Source organism: Prionailurus bengalensis, chromosome E1 (assembly GCF_016509475.1).
Source record: "Prionailurus bengalensis isolate Pbe53 chromosome E1, Fcat_Pben_1.1_paternal_pri, whole genome shotgun sequence".
Classification (NCBI taxonomy): Eukaryota; Metazoa; Chordata; class Mammalia; order Carnivora; family Felidae; genus Prionailurus; species Prionailurus bengalensis.
The window spans coordinates 48,979,492-49,006,000 of NC_057347.1; the positions used below are offsets into that span (position 1 = coordinate 48,979,492).

The window sequence follows — 26,509 nt, forward strand, 5'->3', positions numbered from 1 at the left end:
TTCTCCACCGTGCAAGGAGCAGGGTCCCCTCCATCACGAGTGCCACGGGCACCAGGACATCTTGCCAGATGAGTGGATTACCCGCCATTTGCCCTTAACCTCACCAAGGCTCCCCGGTTAGGAACAGATGACAGGAGGCAGGCTGAACAAAGATGTCACTCCTGAGCTACGAAGGGGAGGGGCGGGGAAGGCGTGCTTGGCTGTCTCTCCAGGACCCTGTCATCCCAGTCGGCACTCCTTCACCCAGGGGACCTGTGTCGGGCGTCAGCTAACTGGTTGTCTAGGGGAAGGAAGCCTGAAACAAAGCAACACCCAACAAGCTTCTTGGGGATCAACCCCAGGACCTTGACCTCAGCAGCGAGGCGTGCAAATCGATGCCCCCACAGATGGCACACCGCATGCGATATCTGGTTCTGAATGTAGAAAGAAAATGGCCCAAATGGCCCAAATCTGACGAGCTCCAAGTTCAAAACCCCAGAAGCTTTGGCACTGTGACCGACCCAGCTCACGTGCTGGTTCTGAGAATTCGGCCACCTGGCGGGCAGGAAAAGTGGAGGAAGAAGGGGAATGACATTTGCGTTCGCTTTTCAGAATCCCTGTAGCGACCTGTGGGCAGCACCTGGGTCTGACACTGGAGTAAACTGAGGCAGCAGAGTTAACCCCAGTGGGTGACCGTGACAGCACGCTTCTCTGCCGGGGGGGCGGGACTACCACTTCCCGGTAACCAGCAGTAACAAGTGACGTCACTTATACGCAGCTTGTCTCTCTGGGCCACTTAAAGTCCCCGAGCTCTGAGCAGGGAGGCACAGCACACACTCCTTCCCTCTAGCCCCCTCCCGCCTCAGCTGCTGGGGAAGGATCTAGAAAAGCAAACGGAGAGGGAGCAAGAGACACAAGGCATGGCTTCCAGTTCCCTGCAGCATTTTACATGGAGCCTGGGTTCTAGTTTTTTCTTCCCGTGTTCCTTTTCCAAGGTATCATGGCACACACACACACACACACACACACAATTCCACCTCTTATAAAAGGCAAGCTCATTCAGGTTCCTCCCACGGCTGGCTTCACTTAGACCCAACACCAACAGACCAACAGATGAGCCACAAGCTCATTCCTTCCAAGCCGTCTCTTTCCTCTTCCACCGAGAGGCACCTGGATGTTAACCCAACACTAAGCCACCGCTCTTGCTGATTCAGTTCCAGCCCCAGAGGGAGATGAGCCAGCAAAAGGGATGGTGAGGACGGGGTGACAGATGGGTGGGACCAGGAAGGGTAATACTCACAGGGCATCGGTGGACCAGCCAGTACGCCTTCTCCTGGCAATCCAACGCATACCTGTCTGCTTTATTCCTTTCCTTCCCAGTCCTGAAAAACCAAAAGCCGCATCAAGGCCAGTGAGATTTTGCTCCGTTTGCTCAGTGATGCAGCCCGTCCCCAAAGCCCCAGACCACTCCCCCCGCCTCTCCAAGTCATCTGTGTTTGCCCATAATCGTAATAGTGACAGCAAACACTAATATCACCCTCTCGTGCTAGGTCCTCTCACGCGTGTGAACTCACGTAATCCCCCCCCAGTGACCTCGTCTCACCTCGCAGCTCGGCGGACTGAAGTAAAGACAGACTGAACGCCCCGCGGAGGGTCACGGTGGCAGCAAGGGGCAGAGCACGTCTCTACCCGACAGCCCTGCGCTGCGACGCAGCCACGCCACCGTGACTCAGCCCCAGAATCGAATCCCCTCCGCCTTCACCACCACAGCGAGTGTGGACGACATTCGGGGTTGATGACATCGGACCACCTGGCTTAACATTTCCCTGCTTCGATAAACACCGTGGTCAACACCCGGACAAGTGGCAGCAGGCAATGCCAGAGCTTGCTACCAGGGACGATGCTGGGCCTCGGGTGGGGGTGGGGGCGCGGGGGGGGGGGGGTCGTGTGTGTCTCCCTCCCGGTCATTCCCGCTCTGTCACTTCACAGAGTTCGTGCCAAGTCGGGGTTTTTTCCAAACCCAACTGATTATGGTGAAAGGCTATTTATCTTCCCTCTTATCTCTCTCTCCCTCTTCTCCCATTATGGATAGGAAATGATGCTGTGCTCTCCCCCTACAGAAGCCGGGCGACATTAATTACGGTGCCAGGGGCCCCATTTGCCACTATTTCCACGGCGACCTGCACCCACGTGGCTATGCTGGTTTTCCAGGCAACGTGGGATGACGTACATGCCCTCCAGAAGACAGAGACAGCAGACTTATCCGCCAGCGAATGCATCGTCAATAACATCATCTCATCTAGAGGGCCAGGTGGGTGGAGAGTGCCATTCCAGTAGGGTGTTTTGCCAACTTCCTCTGGAAATTAAATATAAACACCATCCCTTCTCCTTCCCCGTGCCGGCCTAACTGGATTTTCCACCAGGTTAACTACCCCGAGTCCTCAGGAGGATGGGCCACAGGCGGCCCGAGGCACGGTGGGGTTTCCACAATGCTGGAGAGTCTTACGAATACAGCCGATTGCTAATTTACAGTAATGGTCCTTTCTGGCTTCTTCTCTGGCTCTTCTGTGACCAGCATCAGACTGGCTGCTGTCAGCGCAGAGCCCGCTTCGGATCCTCTGTCCCTCTCTCTGCCCCTTCCCCGCTTGTGCTCTCTTGCTCTCTCTCTCAAAAATAAATATTAAAAAAAAAGAAGAAGAAGAAAGGGGCACATGAGTGACTCTGTCAGTTAAGCGTCTGACTCTTGATTTCAGCTCAGGTCATGATCTCATGGTTCACGAGTTCAAAGCCCGCATCAGGCTCTGCATTGACAGCACGGAGCCTGATTGGGATTTCTCCTCCCTCTGTTGGCCCCTTCCCCTCTTGTGCTCTCTATCGCGAAGTAAATAAATAAATTTTAAGATATTAAAAAGAGAAAATAAAAAAAGAAATACAATTACATACTGCTTTATGAGCTCTAAGGAAAAGATCAGGTGCTCTAATGCACAATCTCAGACGGCCCCTGTGGAGCTTGTTAATCTGTCTACAATTCCTTGGCATTCCTCCCATCGAGAGGAGGGTCTATGTCCTCCCCTCCTGGGACCCAGGTGGGTTTCTTGTGGCTCTTTCAACCCAATCTAATATGTCAGAAATGGCACACTGCGATGTTTGAGGTTGGGCCCTAAAAGGTGGGACAGCTGCCATCCTCCTCACTGGAATATCTGCCCTTGAAGCTTCCAACCACCTGCAAGCGATGTGACTGCCCCAATGCCACCATGTTGTGAGGGAGCCCAAGCAGTCCAGAGGCTACAAGACGAGGGCAGGAAATACCCAGCCAGGTGCTGAGGGCCCCCAGCTCCAGCCCTCCCACCACAACCATGTGAGAGACTCAGATCCAGAACTGCCCAGCCAAGCCCTTCCCAAATTCCAGACCAACAGAAACCTTGAAAGATAATAAAGTGACTGTTGCTGTTTTGAACCACTTTTAGGATGATCTATGTGCAATAACAATGACTAATCAGAAAAGCCTCTTTGAGCATGTGGCATTTGAACTGAGAGATCTCTCACTCTGAAGGGTGACAGGGCTCTATTTTTGTTTCAAAAATGGCGGCAGGGGCACCTGGGGGGCTCAGTCATCGAAGCGTCCGACTTCAGCTCAGGTCATGATCTCGCAGCTCGTGAGTTCGAGTCTCGCGTCGGGCTCTGTGTTGACAGCTCGGAGCCTGGAGCCTGCTTCGGATTCTGGGCCTCCCCCTCTCTCTGCCCCTCTCCCACTCATGCTCTGTGCATCTCTATGTCTCTCTCAAAAATAAATAAATATATTTTAAAAATAGGGGCACATGGGAGCAAAGAGGCCAACTGGGGGGATACTGCCATGGCCTGGGTGACAGCGAGGTTGGTTCAACCAACTCAGGGGAAGGGGGGGCACACAGAGGAGGAGGAGGTGGGGTGGCAGGAATTTTGCCAGAAGTGGCAACAGGCCTGGATGACTACACAGGGGGCGTGAGGGCTTGTGGGCAGGAGGTAAACGGGGTTCCCTGTACTGATGGGGGTAACACTAGAGGAAGAGGTTTGGGGTGCGAGGGAGCGAAACATTCAAATACGAACAAGTTATGTTTGAGATGCGACATCAACATGCAATGAGTCTGGGATTCGGAATAGAGGTTTGTGTTGAGAGGCTCAGTATAACCAAATGGCTACCTCATGAGCCACCGACACATACACAGCCAACCTAACTTTGTGGTGAGACCCTGTGTTTGTATTAATCGGGGTCTGCAGAGAAACAGAACTGGTAGGAGATTAGATAGATAGATAGATAGATAGATAGATAGATAGATAGAGGCAGAGTTTATTTGTTGAGTAACACACAACTGAGGAAGCTGGCAAGTCTAAATTCCACAAGACGTGCCAGCAGGCTGGAGACCCAGGAAACGACTGATGTTGAAACTTGAGTCCAAAGGCAATCTGAAGGCAGAACTACTTCTGCCTCAGAAAGTCTCAGTCTTTGGGGCACGTGGGTGGCTCAGTCGGTTAAGCGTTCGACTTCGGCTCCCAATCTCACGATCTCCCGGTTTGTGGGTTCGAGCCCCGTGTCGGGCTCTACGCTAACCGCTGGGAGCCTGGAGCCTGCTTCAGATTCTATGTCTGTCTCTCTCTCTCTCTCTCTCTCTCTCTGCCCTCCCCACCCACACTCTGTCTCTCACTCTCTCTCAAAAATAAAAATTAAAAAGAAAGATTAAAGGGGCACCTGGGTGGCTCAGTCGGTTGAGCGTCCGACTTCGGCTCAGGTCATGATCCCGCCATCTGAGTTCGAGCCCCGCGGTGGGCTCTGTACCAACGGCTCAGAGCCTGGAGCCTAATTCAGATGCTGTGTCTCCCCCTCTCTCTGCTCCTCCCCTACTCACACTCTGTGTCTCTCTGTCTCTCAATAACAAATGTTAAATTTTTTTTTAAATATTGTAAAAAAAATAAAAAATAAAAATTAAAAAAAAAAAACCCTCAGCCTTTTTAGTTAAAGCCTTCAATTGATTAGATCAGGCCCACCCACACTACAGAGGTAATCTGCTTTACTCCAAGTCTACTGATGTGAATGTTAACCTCATCTACAAAATACCTTCACAGTGTCATCATAGACTGGTGGTGGCCCTGCTGTCTAGGTACCACAGCCTAGCCAAGTTAACACATAAAATTCGCCGCTGCACATCCTAGAGCTGAAATCAGAGGCAGCCTTTGAGTTAAGCAATGGAATTAGTAGGGAAAAGCCAGTATCTCAGAAGGACGGAGTCTTTCCGGAATCGCTCATCCCAAAGCAGCTAGAAACGACGGAGGAGGGGATGCCCTAAGACATGGCAACGCAGAGCTCTGTCCAGGCTAAGGCCAAGTCTGAGTGGTAGGGCCTGGGGGAGCCACTGAGAATAGCCCTGAGTTGCACACACAGCTAGGGCGTCCTGGAAGGCATGTCAGGGTCGCTGGGCTATCCTGCTCAGAGCAGAGAGGTGGAGGAGGATGAGGGGGTTCCAGCCCAGTGTGGAACCCAGTAGAAACTCAAAACTGGTGCATCGATTAGACCTAAGTAACACTAGCCCAGCCTTGACCATTACCTCAAGAGCGACTTTGCCAAGGACTTTTTAACCTCTCTAAGCCTCCATTTCCCCATTTGTGGATGTGAGGGGTGACAAGAGTTCCTGCTGTGAGCACTTGCTCTCACCATCATAAATGGAGGCGGTACAGGGAACTCACCAAATGAAACCTTATGAACAAACACAAGTGATGGGAGGTTAGAGCACTCCCCGCAGCTGTTCTGCCTCAGGCACACCCAGGCAGAAACATGTCAGCGGCGAAAGACCCCGCTCCAGGTCTCTCAGTAATGCTCCTCTACCTGAATTTAAAGCCTCAGAGCAGACAGTCCCTCTCCGAAGCAATAAAGCCATCTGCCATTAGAACTTTTATGTCCGCCCCCCCCGCCACCCCGCCCCTAACAGGCCCTTCTGCATAATAGCGCTCACCCTCTCATGACGGTTAATTTTATGTGTCAAATTGATTGGGCCATGGGGTGCCCAGAGAGTTGGTCAAATTTATTCTGGATGTATTCCTGAGGATGTTTTCAGCTGAGGGTATTTTAAAGTTGAAGGCCTGAATGGAACAAAAAGACTGATCTCCCTAAATGAGAGGGGATCCCTCCTGCCTGGTGGCCTTGAGCTGGGACATCAGTCTTTCCTTGCCTTCAGGCTCAACTGAAACGTCAGCGTCCGGGCCTCCAGCTGCTTAGCCTCCAGACGAACCTATCACACCAGGGCTTCTGGATCCCCAGCCTGCCAGCCGTAGGTCATGTCACTTCGCAGCCTCTGTAGTTGTATGGGCCAATTCCTTATCATAAACCTCTGATATACATACATACATATCCTAGTATTTCTGTTTCTGTAGAGAGCCCTAACCAATCCACCACTACTCGGATCCCAAGGCTCTTGGATGAGATTCCACTGTTCAGCCCAGCCACGCACCAGCAAGGGTAGACCTTCCAGAAACTGGACCTGCCTGGGCAAGTGAGGCTGACTGGACTCACCCATTTTGGTAATATCTGGTATTGGTCCCCAGGTATTCTTGACTCCCCCACATCACAGGCACACAGTAGGATTGTACATCCCCACCCAAAGGAGTTTAAAGTTGGGCACAACCATAGGAGCCGCTTTGTTGGGCTAATGAATTGTGAACACAAGTGACATGCATCGCTCGTGACCCATACAGGCTCTGTCTCCCTCTACTCCAGCAACAGGCGAAGCCTGGATGGTGCCACTTCTTCAGCACGGGTCCCGGAGTGGGCACAAAGCATGTCCGGGCCCCAGCTAAGCCACAGTGGACATGAAGCGCAGGCAAGAAATGAACCCGTGGTTTCGTGCTCCTGAGGCTTGGGGGGATGTTTGTTACGACAGCCTAACATCGTCCTGACGGATTCACTCTCTGCAACATCGACATCTGGCTCTCGTAGACAAGGCAGAGCCTTCACGGGGACTTCGGGCTCCAGTTCTGAAGTGGACGGCAGGCAAATGAGAGCAGTCGTGGGTGGTTCTACTGTGCAAATCTGCTCTAGATCTTTTTATGGCTCCCCATGGCCCTTAGCGCTAAACCCTCTCCCGATCTGCTCCTGCTAACATGTCGGGTCTCACTTCTCTTGGCTCCGGGCTCTGTGCTCTCTGCTCCAGCTACACAAAACTGCACCAAGTGGGCATTCCCCCGATTCCAGACTCTGGTTCTCTCTGCTTTGAAGATCCTTCCTCTCACCTCGCCCTTCTTCTCCATCCGCCAGCACCACCCTTCCCCCCGGCAACCTCCTAGGCAGCCTCAGGTTCAATGCTGTTTCTCCAGCTCTCCTGCAGACACCTGTGTGAGACCCCACCTCAGTGTAGCATCACAGCCTGTTTGCTCGTCCGCCTGACCCCAGACTGTGCCTTCATATTCCCCATGCCGAGCCCAGCGTTTGACAGTAAAAGCCCAATAAAGGTTTGTTACGATAAAAGGAAACAAAGAAGGAAAGGAGGGAGGAAGGACCAACAGACAAACGTGATCTTCCACTCACTTGTACTGTTCTTTGGCCTGCATAATGACAAAGTCCCACTTGTAGTTAATTTTTTTGTTCAAGAAGTTGTAATTTTCCTAGAAATGGAGAACAAAAAGAACGCTAAGCCCCACAACACAGGCTGTGTGCAGACGGAAGCAAGCTCTAAGTCAATGAGGGTGTGCCCCGGCTCTAGACGCAGCCAGATGATCTCCCATCCCAGCTTTGCGAAGGCATTCACTCAAAAGGTAGCACTGAATTCTCAAAAAGCCTTCACAACAAAAGCCACACCCTGGCTTGGATTTTTTTTTTAATAAATGTATCCCAAATCTGATTAGGAAGAGGGGAACCGTGTGAGGGGAAATGTAGAAACTCAGTATTCAACAACAGAGCATCACAAATGCACAAAGACAAATCCTAACATTGGTATGATGTGGGCCCTTCGAAATACATATTTGTAAAGAATAAAAACACGGCAAGATTGTTGCTGTCTGCACAGGAACCTAGCCTTTTGAGGGATGCGTGTGTTCTTTGAGAAATCTGACTTATCCGGCCTAAAACCAAAGCTACACTATTGTTTTCCCATCACAAACTCAAGTTCACATCTGTTTATCACATAATGTCCATTATCATGCATATTAATTGTCTCATTAATAGGACAGCGAACGGAAGGGAGTAGCTACTTTGTGTCCAGTAGGCACTGAGGCAAGGGCTTAAATTACAGCAGGAGAAACTGAAGCTTGACATGGGGAAGAATTTATTTCAGCAAGCTGCTTCCAAATAGATGGACGGATGAATAGTAGATGGATGGATGGTGGGTGGATGGATGGATGGATGGATGGGTGATGGATGGTGGGTGGATGGATGGATGGTGGATGGTGGATGGATGGGTGATGGATGGATGGATAGATGGATGGTGGATGGATGATGGATGGACGGATGGATGGATGGATGGATGGTGGATGGGTAGATGGATGGATGATAGATGGATGATGGATGGATGGATGGATGGATGGATGATGGATGGGTGGGTGGGTGGATGGATGGATGATGGATGGATGGATGGATGATGGGTGGGTGGGTGGATGGATGGATGGTGGATGGATGGGTGGTGGATGGATGGATGGATGGATGGATGGATGGTGGATGGATGGTGGATGGATGGTGGATGGATGGATGATGGATGGATGATGGATGGATGGATGGATGGATGATGGATGGATGGATGGATGATGGATGGGTGGGTGGGTGGGTAGATGGATGGATGGTGGATGGATGGATGGATGGATGGATGGATAATGGATGGGTGGGTGGGTGGGTGGATGGATGGATGGTGGATGGATGGGTGATAGATGTTAGATGGATGGGTAATGGACAGATAGACGGTGGGTGGGTGGATGGATAGGTGATAGATGATAGATGTATGGTGCATGGATGGATGGTGAATGGATGAATGGATAGATGGTGGATGGACAGATGGTTAGATTGTGGATGGATGAATGGATGATAGATGAATAAATGATGGGTGGGTGGATGGATGGATGGATGATAGATGGATGGATGGATGGATGATGAGGGTACACATGATATAACCAAGGGGGAAGAGGAAAAAAAACAGCTCAAGACTTTATTCCAATTATAATAACTTATACTTGAAAGCATGTCTGTACCTTTTCATATTCTTCTAAAATCCCTTTCTTCTTTATATTTCGCTTGGCTAGATAGATGGCTGCAAAAGAAAGCAATGACATTTTCCATCATCACCATATTTTAAAACGGCATCTGCGCCATTATATGCATGACGCTGCTGTGCTTGGCTTGGTAGGGAGAAGTTTCAGCAGATCCTTGCTCCCTTCCCTGGGAACACACCCAATACAGATGTGAACGGACATAAAGGTCGTGATGACAGTAAGACAAATGTCACCAAGGTGCAGCGAGTAAATAAGCAGCACGTTGAGCACTACCAAAGGCATAGGGGGATGGAGTTTTACCATAGTCTGTATCTTCAGCCGGCCACTGCTGGGTGGGCCAGAAATACGGCGTCTATAAAAGAAACCAGGAAAGCATGTAAGCGTGGGCTTACAACCCACGCTGTTGACTGTCCCCCTGGGCCCCCAGCCCTGCGGCTTGAGATGAAACGACCTCAGCCCCCTCCCCCACCATTTCTAAAGTTCTGATCTGTGAGGATATGAAGCCATGCAATTCCCTTCTCAGATAAGATTAATCCCATATTAACACCAAGGTCAAGGCCAAGACCCACCTGAAACCGGTAGAGGCTGTTGTCAGGCTTGAGTATGAGATTCCTGGGATCCTGCAGAGGGTAAATGTAGCCATATTTGACAATAAAGTTGCCCAAGTTCTGTGCCTCTGGGAAGAAACAGTTAAGACATGGAAGTTAACAGCAGACACTGAAGGCAGAAGCTCATTGCCCATCCCCCACACAGCACCCCAAACTCCAGGAGAGGCGGCCCATCCAAACAGCACTTCATCTAAGGAGAGAGGACAGTGGTTCCTGAACTTGGCTATGGGCAAATTTCAGCTGGGGAGCATGGTAAGAGGAAGACTTCCCCAGCTCGACCCCCAAGAATGACAACTCATAAGTCTGGGGGGAACCAGAGAACCCAAATGTTCATGGGTATCACAGGTGGTCCACTGAAGATGTTTGAAGAAGCTTCTTTGGGCCCTTTGGGTCTGGAGAAGTCCCCAGGAGCAGGGAGAGAATGTCTCTGACCACCAGAGAGTTCCTCCCTCAAAAAGGAAAGGAAAGAGGAGGCCATGTTTACTGTCAACTTCTATCCCCAAGCTCCATTCTACCCACATCCTAGGTATGGATCCCCTGGCTCCTCCCCACCTCACTTTATTACCTAGCCCACCTCCAATGTGCTTGGAAACATAGCCTTGTTTCTGGATTTGCATCAATTAAAGGAAAACCTTCCTGGCTCTTTCTCAGAGTCACCAAGGAAGCAGGTGTCTTGCCATCATCCAGAGAATTTTCTACCCCTGCCGTCCTCGGGCCCAAGGACCCAACCCACAACCCCTCCTGTATCTCAGCCTCCAACGCTTCGAGAGACTTTCTCCCCATCCCTCCTTCTTCATGTCTCACTCCCCCCCCCCCATCGTAGACAAGTCTCATTTTCTATGCCGTGTGATACCAAGAGCCTTTTTTCCTAGTGGGAAGTCTGTGCCTCAGATTCCTTCTGTTCCAACCCATCCCTCAAAGTGCTGCAAACATCCTAGCTTACATATGATTATCACACATATGGCTCAAAACTCCCCCATGACCTCCTATTGGCTGCCTCCCAGACGAAACTTGGAATCTGCAAATATGCCAGCTACACGCCTGTCCCTCCCCTGCCCTCCATACCCAGCTGAAGTCATTTCTCCCAATTTCCCCCTCGTCCCCCTCTCTGTCTCATTCAGCCCATTTCTACACCACTGCTCTTGCTAGTTTCCCCTCTGGGAAGACAGACCCTCGGAACTCCCCTCCACAGTCCGCTAGCGGCCCTTCTTTCGAGACCAACTGTATGCGTGCATCACCCCTCCAAGACTTCTGTCTTGACTGATTCTTCCCCGGTTGCCTGTTATTTACGTGCTCCCAATATTTTGAATGAAACAACCATTTTTCTTCCCCAATTATCTGTCACGCCTTCGCTTTTGATTCTGGTTGTTTTTCACATGAATGCCTTGTCTCTCCAATGTCAATTTCTCAGAGACAGAGGCTAAGCCTCCATTTAGTCTCTGGCCTCCAGAGATTCTTTGGTCCTTGTCGACGGAGTGCCTGAGGAGCTCTCACCCAGATTGGAGATCCAAAGCCGCTGGGCGATCCACTGGAGAATATCACTGCCTGCAAACCAGAGGTATTTGGCCATCATCAGTTTCCCAGCCCAGCCCCCGACCTCCACACCCTCCTCCACGCTGTCACCCCACGGGGTCTCCTCCAGGCTCAGCTGTGATCTCATCCCTCATCGGCTCAAAATTTTCAGGGCCTCCCCTCCACCGCACCCCCGTCACTATGTTCAACCCAAAACCCCACAACCCATAATTCAGGGTCATCCACGATCTGACTCCGGCCAGATTTCCAGCTTAACATCCCCCCACACCCTCAATTCTTCACCTCTCTTGTGGTGTTTATTTCCTTACCTTACAATAATTTGTGCATGGACTAGTATTTGTCAAGTAGGAAGTAAAGAGCCTAAGTCTGAGCCCTGAAAAAAAGCAGACCCAAGGCATGCTGCCTGTGGGGCTCCAGATGGAGCCTGGTCACATGAAGGGACATCAGAGCCAGGAATGGGAGGAAAAGTGGGAAGGAGCTAAGGGTAGGGGACGGTTCTCCCCGGCTCCCAAGTTCCCAGGCAGAACTCTGAGGAGTCCGAAAATTCGAAATTCAGACCCGGCCTCTCAGGTCATTGTGAAAGTACTCTGGTCGAAGCAGGAGGGTGGGACATATTCTAGTAACACTCTGTGGATTGATTTATAACTTCAGACAATGGAATGGGAGCACCGCCTGCAGTCACGCCCTGGGCTCGGCAGGTCTTAGGGGCCAGCCTGGGAACAATAATGCGGAGTGAAAACTGGTGTGGGAAAAAAAAAAAAAAAAGCAGGTGAGGCAGACAGGGATGAGATCAGGCGAGATCAGGAGAGAAGAAGCGCCCCCTCCCGCCCCTCTCCCAAGGATTCAGATTTATCTAAGGGCCAAAGCGAGCCAAGTTCCGAAAGCAATCCAGAACTGTTGCAGGACCCCAAGGAGCTGTGTGGTTCCTCCTCAACCTGGGCCCTGCACCCCCTTAGTGGAACAGACTCCTTGTACGAGGAAGGCAATAGGTCCCCTAAAGAAAGATGAGCTGTCCTGGAAGGAACCACCCTTCACCAGACACCATCTGGCAAACAGCAATAACCACATTTTCCAGCAACTTCACAGGCCAACCCTGGACCCCTGCCTGCATGAGAACTGGCCCACAGCACACACCAAGAAGGAGGATCCGGGTCTGAGACCCCACTGCCCGTGTCCTTGTGGCTGGAGTGTTGCACGTGATAGATACTTGCCTCTTCAGAGCTAGTGAAGGGGCGTTTCTTCTGGGGCCTTCCAGGGAAGGCCCTTAACACCCACTCACACACTCTCTGGGCTTAATTACTTGCCCGCAGCATGACCTAGGATGGACAACCTGTAATTCTTACCTTCCTGTCCATGCCCTGGGGCACAAACGTTCAGACATTATCTCTGTCCTTGTAACATGCCCACCCTTCTCGCTTCCAGTGGGTTCTCGTCTATTGTTCTTAGTTTTATTCACCCCTGGTTGGCTGTTCTCAAGCAAAAGCCTTCATCTAAATTCCTCCTGAAAATCCTAGGACTGGATGTTTTAGACTTTCCACCCCAGGTTTCCTTGAATGCTACTCGGGAGGCATGTAGACCGAGAGAGAGAGAGAGAGAGAGACCCAAGCAGACAGCAGTTTGATTAGCGCTCTCCACCAAGGAGCCAAGGGTTTTCTCATCCACTTGACTGCTTCCCGAAATAGACCAAATGGGATTACAGAGCCACCGGCATCGGCACCACGTGGTCTGTGCTAATGGCGTGGCAGGCTCCGCGTCAGCCACCGTCATCCCCAGAAGTCCTGGGTCACCTGCCATCTGAGGAGTTAGAGACTGATTACCCGGTTTGCTTTTATTCGTGCTGATGCAGGACCCAAGGCTTCTCCCTGAGACCCGTTCCAGCGGCAGCTGAAATTCACCCACACAGGAGGAACAAGAGAACACATGGCAGGGTCGGCCGCCTCGGCCAAATCCAGGAACCACGGGCGCCCCGTGTGCAAGGAAAAAGAGCAGCTTATGCGCACTGACAGTGGGTAAGGGTATGGACGCTTGAGTCACACAGCTGGGATCAGATCCAAGCTCAGCCACGTGTGTGAGTGTAGTGACACGGGGACACGTTGCTGAGCCTCTCTGCTTCTCCATGGCCCCACCTGCAAAATGCGGATGGTCGTGTCTATCCCTAACTTTGTTGTGGGTGTTAAGTGACACAGTGTGGGGAATCGCCTGCTGTCACCACACATCAAGCATCCACGCTTGCTGACCACGTGCACAGTACTATCTCACCTAACACCCGCCATCATTCTCGTAGACAGGGATTGCGAATCCTGTTTTTTTAATGTTCATTTATTGATTTTTAAGAGAGAGAAAGAGAGAGAGTGCACAAGCGGGTGAGGGGCAGAGAGAGAGGGAGAGAGATGGTCCAAAGCAGACGCTGCACCATCAACGGAGAGCCCGACGCAGGGCTTAAACTCACGAGCTTTGAGATCATGACCTGAGCCGAAGTCAGATGCTTAACCGACTGAGCCACCCAGGCGCCCCCCCACTATTCCTGCTTTTAAAATAAAAACACTGAGGCAAGGGCTACACGGCTTGAAAAAGGCACCTGAAAGATTCAATCCCAGGTGCCCCTCACCGTCCAGTGCTCTCTGCACAACACTAGGCCAGCACCGGCTCACGCATTCAGCAAACTTCTGTTAAACCTCCCCCCCTGCCTGACCAGCAGCTCTGCTAAGCACTGGGGTTACCCAGGTGAGAAAGATGCGATGTGAAGGCTTCCCAATCCAGTGGAGAATCCAGGCCACAATTAATGACAACCAGGAGCGGAGGGGGGCAGGGCAGGGATGCCTTCGGGAAGAATGGTCCCGGTCCCCCCCGGTCCCCCCCCCACCTCACCCCCCCCCCCCCCGTACGTCTTAAAGGCTGGGAGGAAGCAGGACCACCCTGAGGAGTCTGCCCATTTATTCCTGCTCTTTGGGCGCCTGTGCTACACTGGTTCCTAGCCTCTCCCAGGGGTGGCTCGTCAGTTTCCTTTTCTTTTGTGAGCTACCCTGTTCCGTTCCCATCAACTGCCCTTTTGCTCCAACCAGCCAGGTTGGTCTTCTGTGGCTTGCACTCACGGAATCCTGCATGATACACTGATGGTGGGGGCACTCTTTCTTCCAAGCAGCTAGAAAGGGAAACAGGACAGTGTCAGCCAGCTTCTCTCTGCCAAGACCAGGGCACCTTGAGTGAAAAACAGTGAGGTCGTGGCGGGGGGGAGAGAGTGAGGGTTCACAAGGAGCAGAACAGAGGGGTGAGTCCCAGGCTTGTGCTTTGAGAAGCTGTCTGTTTCTGCAGACACTATGTCTCGGTAGGAAACACGCTCTTGACCGAAAAACCAAAATCATACGACATATGCGACCCATTAATCAAAATTCATTCCTCTTTTGCGGTTCGGTCCCTTCTGCCAATGTCCGCAGATGATGCTCCTTTATCCCACATCCAGAGAAAGGAGACACTGGCGGCATCCCGTGGGGTGGTTAAGGAGGGCACCAGTATATTCAGATGGCTAACGGATGCATGAAAAGATGCTGAATCATCACTCATCATCAGGGAAATACAAATCAAAACCACAATGAGGTATCACCTCACACCAGAGTGGCGAACATTAACAACTCAGGGGGCGCCTGGGTGGCTCAGTCGGTTAAGCATCCGACTTCAGCCCAGGTCATGATCTCACAGTCCGTGGGTTCGAGCCCCGCTTCGGGCTCTGTGCTGACAGCTCAGAGCCTGGAGCCTGCTTCAGATTCTGGGTCTCCCTCTCTCTCTGCCCCTCCCTAGCTCACGCTCACTCACTCTCTCTCTCTCTCTCTCTCTCTCTCTCTCTCTCTCTGTGTCAGAAATAAATAAACTTTAAAAAAAAAAACTCAGGAAACAACAGATGTTGGCAAGGATGTGGAGAAAGGGGAACCCTCTTACACTGCTGGTGGGTGCAAGCTGGTGCGGCCACTCTGGAAAACAGTATGGAGGTTCCCCAAAAAATTAAAAATAGAACTACCCTACCCAGCAATAGCACTATTATATCCTTTATCTAAAGGCTACAAAGATGTTGATTCGAAGGGGCAAGTGCACCCCCAATGTTTATAGCAGTGATATCAACAATAGCCAGATTATGGAAGGAGCTCAAATGCTCATCGACTGCTGAATGGATAAAGAAGATGTGGTATGTATACACACACACACACACACACACACACACACACACACACACACAATGGAATATTACTTGGCAATGAAGAAGAATGAAATCTTGCCATTTGCAACAATGTGGATGGAACTAGAGTGTATTATGCTAAGCGAAATAAGTCAGAGAAAGATAAATATCACATGATTTCACTCATGTGTGGAATTTAAGAAACAAAACAGACGAACATAGGGAAAGGGAAGGAAAAATAAGATAAAAAGAGAGAGGGAGGCCAACCATAAGAGACTCTTAACTACAGAGAACAAACTGAGGGGTGCGGGAGGGGAGGGGCTGGGGGGACGGGCTAAATGGCTGATGGGCATTAAGGAGGACACTTCTTGGGCCGAGCACTGGGTGTTATATGAGTCACTGAATTCCACTGCTGAAACCATTATTACACTGTATGCTAACTCATTTGGAGCCCAATTTTTAAAAATTAATTAATTAATAAAAACAGAAAGGTGTCAGCGTGAATCAGACCAGGGTGGAGCAAAGACCAATTTATTTCTGCCAGATAGTATTTTTCTTCCTCATGCGACCTGATTTCATCAAAACAAGGCAAACAGAAAGCGGCAGTAAAAGCTTTTTAAATGACCTCCCGGGAGGGACGGCTTCACAAAGTGCCCCATTGGTTCTTTTTCTCCTTTCCTTTCCGACCCCTTCCTCAGAAGGAGCCTGTGGTCCAGGAATCAGCAAACTTCCTCTAAAGGGCTGTACATAGCTTCACTTCGGGGGGCCATAATTCAGTCTCTGCACAACTATGCAACTGTCACTGTGGCGTAAAAACAGCCAAAGGTAAAACACAAGTAGGGACGTGGTTGCGTCCCAATAAAACTTTATGCGTAAACACAGGCCACGGGCTGAACTGGGACCTTGAGCTCTAGGCCACCATTCCCTGCGTGTGGATGGTTCGAGGGCAAGACTAAGTCACAGGATACATTACCTGTCATAGCGTGAGGGACACTGGTGACCAGGACCTTCTGGTTCTGCACCCTGACCCCCGTCTCTGGGTTCTGCATGTCCTTCACCAGCGCTTCAATCTGCAAAACAGAACCCAAAAAGCTGGCTGACCAGAACCGTTTTTCTCACAGACACAAGCACCCTCGCCGGGTTGGGGAGCCCAGAGAAATGCGTTCTGACTGGAGACGCTGCGCAGGCCTAAGAGAGAAGGTGGCACTTAGCAGAAGAGGATTGTGACGGACAGAGAGTGACAGGGCAAGAGGAGCCGAGGCACAGGAGGACGACCGTGCCCGGGGTGAGAGAGGGACAGAAAACAGGGGCAGACGAAGCCGGAACGACAGGTGGGAGCCAGATCACAACGGGCCTCGAATGCCATTCCCGGAGCGTGCATTTTGCTCCAGCAGCGACTGCTGGAGAGGAGCATCATCCAGCCCACGTTTGCGAAGTGTGGTCCACGGCGGACAGAAGAACACTGAAGCATGACGAAGTTTGCCAGGGTGGACGCAAGTGGGGACATCCGTTTGAAGCTACTGCAACGGTCCAGGCAAGAAATGGTGGGGCTCCCATGCTTGCCACTTCCGCCCCGTGGTCTCCTCTCAGGAGAGCAGCCAGGGTGAGTCTATCAGTTATTCTGGAAGATGTCCCTCCTCCGCTCAAAACCCTGCAAAGGCTATTCCACTCAGAGGCAATGGCCAAGTTCCCCTACTGCTCTAGCGGCCGGGACCCCTTCCCCCCTGACTTTTCTCCTACCACTGCCCACCTGGATGCCTCCCATCCAGCCACAATGGCCACCTTGCTGCTTTCTGGCCATGCCAAGAATATACCAGCCTCCTGCCCCAGGGCCTTTGCTCTGGCTAGTCCCTGTGCTTACACCACTCTTCCCAAGAACCTACGTAGCTCACTCGCTCACCACCTTCTTCAGCTAACATTCTCGGGAGGCCTGAGAACATCCTACTTAATGCTACAACTTTGAACTCCACCCCTGGCATTCCTGACCCCCTACTCGCTTTTTCTATAGCACTCAGCTTCTAACCGAGGAAACTATCTACCTAGTGATTACATTGTTTATTGCATGATTCCCTTGATCCTAGAAAGTAAGTTCTTCAAGGGCAGTCTTCTGTCTGAGGCTGTATTATGACTGCATGGCATAGAGCCTGACACATAGGTGATACTCCATAAGCGACTGATGCATGAGTTAATAAATAAATGAAGACAGCGGCAGGAAAGATAATAGGAAGGTGTGGCTTTTAGAGCCCTAGTTAACTCGAATGAACCGTACTTGCAAGTGATTGACTTGTTCAGTGAGGGGGGCAAAGTCTGTAACTCCTGTGATCAGAGTTGCCAGTTACCTAAATAGAAAATGGAGAAAATGGAAAGGAAGGAGCACCTTCTGGAAGCAAACGCTTCTGCTTCGGAACGCTGACCGAGCTAGCCAGAGTGCAGGCAGGGGATGGGAAATGAATGCCTCAAGTTCGAAAGAGAGAAAGGTCAGAGATAAGAATCAGTCGTGACTATCGAAGAGAGATTGAAACAAACAGAAACAGTGAACTGTCCGAGGAAGAGTGAACCGCAGGAAGACAGACACAAGGACACCCCTGGTGGTCTTTAGAGTACTTTTTAAACTGTTATTAAAAAAAAAAAAAAATAGTCTTCCACTTGAAAAAATTAAACGGAAGTAAAGTCAACTGAAGGATATTTTAAAACAAACCGGATGGGTTGGCACAGTTTAGAAAAGGCAACCCGGAGGGATGGGTTAACTGGGCAAGGGGCATTAAAGAGGACACCTGCTGGGATGAGCACTGGGTGTTATATGTAAATGAATCACTAAATTCTACTCCTGAAATCATTATCGCACTATGTGCTAACTAACTTGGATGCAAATTTAGAAAAATTTTTAAATTAAAAAAGAATAAAGTGGAGCTATAGGAAAAAAAAAAAAGGACAACCCAGGTGTTTCTCTTGTCAATGTTTACAATGGGAATTGACGAAGCCCATGCAGAGGTTTCGAGCTCCATGTTCCCCCAGGAAACCGCTAACTCATGAAGAAACCATGTATCCCCAAGCCTGCCAGGTGCCTGCAAGGGTCCGTCAGTCGCTCAACAACCAGCCATGGTGGACTCAGGAAAACCAAAGATAAGGCGACGTGGCCCCTGAGCCCACGGAGTGCACTGTCTGGCACAAGGATATCATAGGACAACATGGGAAGTGTGATGGCAAAGGTGAGTTCCTGGGATCACGAGGACACAGTAGTGCCAGGAGGGATCAGCAGCGGGGACTTTAGGAGTGAGTCTTCAAAAGACGATAGGAACCAAGGATCAGAGAGGGTGGGGAAAATGGGGGGCCACGGCATTCCAGGCTCCGGGAGCAGCAGGAACAGGGGCATGAAATACGAAGGAAGGAACAAAGGTAGGAACACAGACCTTTCCTGTCCTTCTGTGGCCAGAAGCCTTCCCCCCCGCATATAGCCTGCTGTATCCTCATGAAGGGCTGCATCTCAAACCCAACCTGTCTGCATCCCAACCGCTACCCAAACTGAAACAGGTCACTGGTCCACCCGCTTCCCCTCCATTTCACTAACTTGGTTACATCATCGTCCTCCCGCTTTTCAATAAAATAACACTCCCCCACTCTGTGCAGCCCTTCACAATTACCTTTTAGACTCTGCTCAGTGCTTGCAGTGAGGGCAAAGGGAAACCCGTGATTCTGGCAGCTTCGTGGGGTTTCATTTCTCTACCAACTGCAGGATTTCACTTAACCTCTCTGAACGTCCCTCCTGGACCATAAATGGGGACACTGATAGTATGTGCCCCAGTAATTGACACAGTTTTGTAATCTCTTAGCATCTCATTAAGTAACCATGCAAAAAATGCTTTACGAGGCCAGACAAATGTTATAGACTCGTAAAGATGTACAATAAGCATGAAGATATATACTTTACCAGGAGACGTGTGTGTTGGTGGGTATGGTTTGAATCGGTAACAGCAGCAGCTTTCATAGAATTAATGGATCTTTGAAACTCGGCACACAGGGCCGTGTTCAGGTGCCTGGGAATAAAAACCCTGCTCTACTTACCGCGCAAATGCTGGTATTTATCGAGCATTACTGAGCGCCCGGCACTGTGGGGGGTACAACGAGGCAGAAAACATACTCCAAGTCCGCGGAGGATTGGGAAGACACGTGTATAAAAATAAAAGGGTAACTAAGATAAATGCTAGAGATCTGGGTGCAAATCCCTGCTCAATATACAAGCCAGGTCAACTGCTAAATTTCACTAAGACTCATTTTTCTGTAACCTAGAGATGACAATAATACAGAGACGACAAAAGTACCTATATCATCAGAGGGAGGTTGCAAAGATTACATGAGATTAAGCGCTTAAAGCACTTGGTATCATGCTATGCACAGAGTGTTCAGTAGACAGCAGTTGAAGGCTGAATTAGGCACCAAAAAAAATAGGCAAGGTGCTAACTGGAATAGGAAAAGAAATAGCCAGGAAAAGAAAAGGATAACTGAGAAGATCCCCCCCCCACACACACACACACACCAAAAAAAAACCATAGAGGACGTATAGGAAGGGAGGGATGGCCTGAGAAGGCCCCAGGGTTCTCTACACAGGGAAGCAAAGAGATTGAACTTGGCCCCCTCTTGCACAGTTGGCGGGAATGCAAAATGGTGCCGCTGCAGTGGAAAACAGTAGGAAGGTTCCTCCAAAAATTAAAACTAGAATTCCCAGCAACCCCGCTTCCCGGTACACATTGAAAAGACTCGAAGCCAGGATCTCGAAGAGAGATTAGCACTGCCGGGTTCGCTGCAGCATCGTTCCCGACGGCCAAGATGGGCCAAAGGCCTAAACGTCCATCAGCAAGTGAACAAGGCAAAGGGTGCCACAGACATACAATGGGACATTAGTCAGCCTTTACAAAGAAGGACATCCCGCAGTATCCCACGATAAGGATGCACCCGGAGAACACGTCGCTAGGCGAAGTAAGAGCCAGTCACAGAAAGACGGCATGGTCCCACTTACGTGGGGTACCCAACAGGCAAGTTCATAGAATCAAAGAGTGGAATGGTGGTGCCAGGGGCTGGGGGAAGGGAGATGGGAGCTGGGTTGCCAGCCGACAACCATCAAGTTTCAGTCAAGCAAGGTGCATAAGCTCTGGAGATCTGCTCTGCCGTATCGTGTCTATTAACAATAGACGGTTGTTAACTATGCTGTTTGTGCACTCAAATTTTAAGAGGGGAGTACTCCCGGTAAGTGTTCTTACCATAATAAAGTAAAACTTTTATTTTTTTTAAGCTTATTTCTTTATCTAGTGGGGGGAGGGAAGGGGTAAAAAAGACAGAGAGAGAATCCCAAGCAGGCTCCGCGCTGTCGGCACAGAGCCCAACGCAGGGCTCGAACTCACCACCCGTGAGATCATGACCTGAGCCGAGATCAAGGGTCGGATGCTTAGCCGACTGAGCCCCCCAGGTGCTCCCACAATAGAATAAAAATTTTAAAGGGAGAGTGATAGACAGAGATTGCACCCAGCTGCATCGGAGGTGAAGGGTCACACGCAGGACTGAGTACGAGCTCCATCTGCCCAGACACTTTCTCGGCTCACGGATTGTTCCAGAACAGAAACGATCCGTTTCCGCTCCAGTCAGAGCTGCCATCCTTGGCCTTCTGCAGCATCAGGCTCTTGGCCACTGCCTAGAGCCTGCAGTCGTGAGGGAGCAAAGGGGTGAACCCAGCAGGGTGTTGGAGGGGCCGAGACGAGGCCACTTCTTCTGGACTTGGGGGACCCAGGAGCCGTGCGCTGCGGGGGTCACTCCTGCGGTTCTCAACCCGCTGTGAGCCTCAGATTTATATGCTACTCCAAGAAATGCCTGATTTTCTGGTGTGAGGGCTCAGGCCTCCCCTCTCTCACATTAGCTGCCAGATGAAACCCCATATTTATTCACAAAATGTCTTAGACGGGGCACCTGGGTGGCACAGTTGGTTAAGCGTCCCAACCCTTGATCTCAGCTCAGGTCATGATCTCACGGTTCCTGGGCTGGAGCCCATGTCTGCACCATCACCACAGAGTCTCGTCAGGATTCTCTCTTTCTCTGCTCGTCTCTCACTCCTGCGTGTGCGCTCTCTCTCTCTCTCTCTCTCTCTCTCTCTCTCGCAAAATAAATAAACTTTTTTTTAAGTTTATTTATTTGCCCTGAGGGGGGGTAAGGGCAGAGAGAGAGAGGAAGAGAGAGAATCCCCAGCAGGCTCCGTGCAGATCAACATGGGGCCCGATCCCATGAACCGTGAGCTCACGACCTCAGCCGAAACCAACTCTTAAGACCTCTTAAGACCTCACTCTTAACCAACTGAGCCATCCAGGTGCCCCTGAAAATAAGTAAACTTTTTAAAAAAAAAAAAAAACTCTTGGGGCGCCTGGGTGGCACAGTCGGTTAAGCGTCCGACTTCAGCCAGGTCACGATCTCGTGGTCCGTGAGTTCGAGCCCCGCATCAGGCTCTGGGCTGATGGCTCAGAGCCTGGAGCCTGTTTCTGATTCTGTGTCTCCCTCTCTCTCTGACCCTCCCATGTTCATGCTCTGTCTCTCTCTGTCCCAAAAATAAATAAACGTTGAAAAAAAAAATTTTTTTTAAATATAAAATAAATAAATAAATAAAAATAAACTCTTGTATGAGACAACAATGTTTCATAGGAACAGGGGGTCGAGATATTGGAGAAGAAATAGAAATTGCCTTATGAGTTAGAAATCGGATAGAAAGTCAGCAGATTGGATTCCTTCTCTTTGCATTAAAAAAAAAAAAAGGCTAGTTATAAAGAGCTTGAAAATAATCTTCAGAGGAGGAATAATGAGAGTTATTTTAAAAACACAATGGGGAGAGTCACATTTCTTTCAGGCAGGCATGTCACCCGTCACAGAAAAGAAGGGCTGGGGGGAGGAGGGCACAGCACGTGAACCTCGAGAACATTCTGAGGGAGTTCAGGCCGCTGAAACTCCACTCGATTTGCCTCAGACTTTTCCTCATATAAATTCCTCCGAGGGGTCTCCCCAGTCCTCCAAGGAAACTCTTGAGAGACTCTGCTGTGGGCTGATTTGTGAACCCCGAAATTTGTGTGTTGAAGCCCTAACTCCGAGGACCTCAGAAGGGGAGTGTCCTTGGGGGGCAGGGTCTTGAAGTGGTAAGTGAGGTAAAATGAGGTGGTTAGGGAGGCCCTAATCCAAGAGGGCTGTGTCCTTATGAGAAGAGGAATCAGGGGCGCCTGGGTGGCTCAGTCGGTTGAGCGGCCGACTTCGGCTCAGGTCATGATCTCGCAGTTCGTGAGTTCAAGCCCCGCGTCGGGCTCTGTGCTGACAGCTCGGAGCCTGGAGCCTGCTTCGGATTCTGTGTCTCCTCTCTCTCTGCCCCTCCCCTGCTCATGCTCTGTCTCTGTCTCAAAAATAAGTAAAACATTAAAAAAAAATTTTTTTTTAAATATGTTTTAAAATTTAAACTTTAGGGGCGCCCGGGTGGCTCAGTCGGTAAAGTGTCTGACTTCGGCTCAGGTCACGATCTCGCGGTTCGTGAGTTCCAGCCCCGTATCAGGCTGTCTTGCTGTTACGGCAGAGCCTGCTTCAGATGCTCTGTCTTTCTCTCTCTGCCACCCTCCCCCTCCTCTCTGTCAAAAAAAAAAAAAAATTTTTTTTAAAAACAAGAAGAGGGGCGCCTGGGTGGCGCAGTCGGTTAAGCGTCCGACTTCAGCCAGGTCACGATCTCGCGGTCCGTGAGTTCGAGCCCCGCGTCGGGCTCTGGGCTGATGGCTCGGAGCCTGGAGCCTGTTTCCGATTCTGTGTCTCCCTCTCTCTCTGCCCCTCCCCCGTTCATGCTCTGTCTCTCTCTGTCCCAAAAATAAATAAATGTTGAAAAAAAAATTTTTTTTTAAATAAACAAATAAAAACAAGAAGAGGAGGAGATTAGGACACAGACACGTCCGGAGGGAAGACCACGGGAGGACACGGGGAGAAGGCGGCCGTCTGCAAGCCAAGGAGAGAGGCCTCAGAGGAAAACCAACCGTGTCCGCTCCTGGTCTGGGATTTCTAGCCCCCAGAGCCGTGAGGAAATAAATCTCCGTTGCCACAGAGCCATGGCACTTTGTCACGGCAGCCCGAGCAAACTAGCAGACGCTGGGATCTAGCATCCACCCCGAGAGAAAAACCCCTTTGCGCATCGCGGAGGAGAGAGAATCCCAGTCGTTTCCAGGTTCTCCAGAGAGCAGGCGAGAAGCCCTTGCCTTTCAGCTCCAAACGGCTGCCAACTCTCACACCTCCCCCTGGTGTCCCGTGGGCGTCCCCCGGGGCTGAGGCACAGGCCAGCCCTCCCCACCTGCAAATGTCAAGGCCAACGCCCAGCCAGACTCCGCCACATCCCGTTCCCGGGCACAGACAAAGGCGGCACAGCCAGGCCGCGCTGGCACCCCCCGCCCCGTGACCCCATGTCGGGGGACAGTGTCGGGGGCGGGAGGTGAGGGCGTGGGCCCCACGTTTCTTCTCTCAGGAGCCGTCGTGCTGCACTGTGACTGCCAGCGTGCCAGGGAACCCCGACATCACAGAGGAGCAGACACGACGGCTTTGACGCCCCGACATCCCACCCTGCACGCCCACGCCACTCCTCACATTAAGGAGCTGTCACTCACTGTGCAAGATCTCCGGGGCTGGAATTTTCCTTGAAGCCGGAGAAGGCTCCCAGGGGGATGATAATAATCAGTCCTTGTCTCTATACAAAGACGGGCAAAATGAGCCAGAACCACGGGGTTGTTGTGCTAACAGACAAGAAGGGGCTCCTGCTCACACGCCTGGCCACACAGAGGCCTGCTGACCCCCGCCTTCTCACGCGGGGTCTCGCGCACCCTTGCGAGCGCCACACCCTCATCGGTACTCAAATCCTGCTCTGCCCACGCTGGTCAACAGCCCAGGAAGCGGGGCGCCTGGGGGGCTCAGTCAGTTAAGTGTCCGACTTTGGCTCAGGTCATGATCTCGCGGTCCGTGGGTTCGAGCCCCGCATCAGGCTCTGTGCTGATGGCTCGGAGCCCAGAGCCTGTTTCGGATTCTGTGTCTCCCTCTCTCTCTGCCCCTCCCCCATTCATGCTCTGTCTCTCTCTGTCTCAAAAATAAATAAACATTTAAAAAAAAAAGAGTCGGGGCGCCTGGGTGGCGCAGTCGGTTAAGCGTCCGACTTCAGCCAGGTCACGATCTTGCAGTCCGTGAGTTCGAGCCCCGCGTCGGGCTCTGGGCTGATGGCTCAGAGCCTGGAGCCTGTTTCCGATTGTGTGTCTCCCTCTCTCTCTGCCCCTCCCCCGTTCATGCTCTGTCTCTCTCTGTCCCAAAAATAAATAAACGTTGAAAAAAAAATTTTTTTTAATAAAAAAATAAAAAAAAAAGAGTCAACATTTAACCAACTGAGCCACCTTAGCACCCCAATATCAATATATTTTAAGTGCAACCGGGGTAGAAAAGCACTCAGACCCTCAAATCAGAATCGTCTTTCTAGACATAAACCGAGTGGTTTTAAAACAGCAAACAGCTTCTCGCTGAATGCAGAAAGCATCAAACTCCTCACGCCAAGTACAAAGCCCCCAGTTCTGGGCCCTCCTTACCTGCCAGCCTTACCATCCGTCGACCTCCCGCTGTCCCGACCCCTGATGACCCCCCCATGCCAATGTGATACTTCACACATCCGTGTTTTGTATCTGCCTAAAAACTCACTCATCTTCCCATCCTCCTGGCAAAGAAAACTAACTTCTTGTACCTCAGCTCGGTTGCCACCCCCTTTGTGAAACCTGGCCTGATTCCCCTCACCCTGGGCAGAACTGACCATCCCTCACATTGTGTGAGATGTGTGTGTGTGTGTGTGTGTGTGTGTGTGTGTGTGTGTGCGCGCCTCTCTTTGTGTAGACAGATATAGAGATACATCTCCTCTAACAAAGTCTACCACGACCTTGAGAGCACTTCTCTTCTTATTTACACATCCGGCTTTCTCTGGGAGACTCTAAGCTCCGGGAGGAAGGGGCCAAGTCTTAATCCCCCCAAGAGTCCCCAGCACCTGGCACAGTGTAGCACATAAGTACAGGATTATGTGTGCGTGTGTGGAGTGAAAGAGTGATACAAGCAAAACATACCATGTTCCACCCACACCTCCTCTAATATTTCTGTGTCTTCACTCCCTTCACAAGCAAAAGCAAGTGCCAGAAGCCACACCAGAAAGCATAGCGTCTAACAGGAGGCTTCCCACGTGGCACCAGGAGAGTCAATCCCATGGTCTATCCCAAGGACAGCAGCACGGGTACTCGCTTGGGATGGCGATCCGGCGATCACAGAGGGGACGAGCCAACATTACAACAGGAGCCCATGGGTGTTGCAACCATGGGGAGCAGTGCACTGTGTCTCACACTCACACACACACACACACACACACACATACACACACACACTTAGCATATGCCATTCCCTCTGCCTGGAACACCCTTCCTTGTCTTTCTCTCTTTCTAGAACTCCCATTTATCCTCTGGCTCTCAGCTCCACATCCCCCATGCACTTAGGTCAGGCCTTCCCACAGCCTCCACTCCGCCCAAAGTTCATAGCATCATATCACATTTGGGAACAGATGATGGTCAGTCCCATATTTTTCCTGGTTCCTCCACCCAGTGGCTGTATGACTGGAGCAAGAAACCTCTCTGACCTTCAGTTTCCTTCTCTGCAAATGGTGATAACATCTGTCTTGTGGACCAGATGGGATAATGGGACACAGCATCCTTCATAAATATTCATTGACTATCTCATTGAATATTCACTGAGGGGTGAATGACACCACGCCCACGTCCACATTCCTTTGGTCGGGGTCTTTCTCCAGAAGACTGGGCATCTAGTTCAGCTGGCTCATTAGGGACTCCCTGGCAGGGCTCTTGAAATTGGCTCTAAGGAGCTCTGTGACCTGACTGAGAACCTCAGGATACACAGACAGACAGGGTCCCTTCCACGAAGC

General features: G+C 50.9%; 1 protein-coding gene across 2 annotated transcripts in view; it reads right to left on the bottom strand.

The window, feature by feature from the left end:
* The window catches only part of RGS9 (regulator of G protein signaling 9), a 72,334-nt gene that overhangs the window by 43,752 nt on the left and 2,073 nt on the right, over positions 1 to 26,509 (bottom strand). For both annotated transcript variants that reach the window (XM_043585085.1, XM_043585086.1), the window contains exons 2-8: positions 16,484 to 16,580; positions 11,304 to 11,354; positions 9,771 to 9,877; positions 9,502 to 9,553; positions 9,181 to 9,239; positions 7,532 to 7,608; positions 1,280 to 1,361 (exon numbers count right to left, since the gene is read on the bottom strand). In XM_043585085.1, the coding sequence (XP_043441020.1) occupies positions 1,280 to 1,361; positions 7,532 to 7,608; positions 9,181 to 9,239; positions 9,502 to 9,553; positions 9,771 to 9,877; positions 11,304 to 11,354; positions 16,484 to 16,580 (525 nt within the window). The remainder of the gene's footprint in view (positions 1 to 1,279; positions 1,362 to 7,531; positions 7,609 to 9,180; positions 9,240 to 9,501; positions 9,554 to 9,770; positions 9,878 to 11,303; positions 11,355 to 16,483; positions 16,581 to 26,509) is intronic.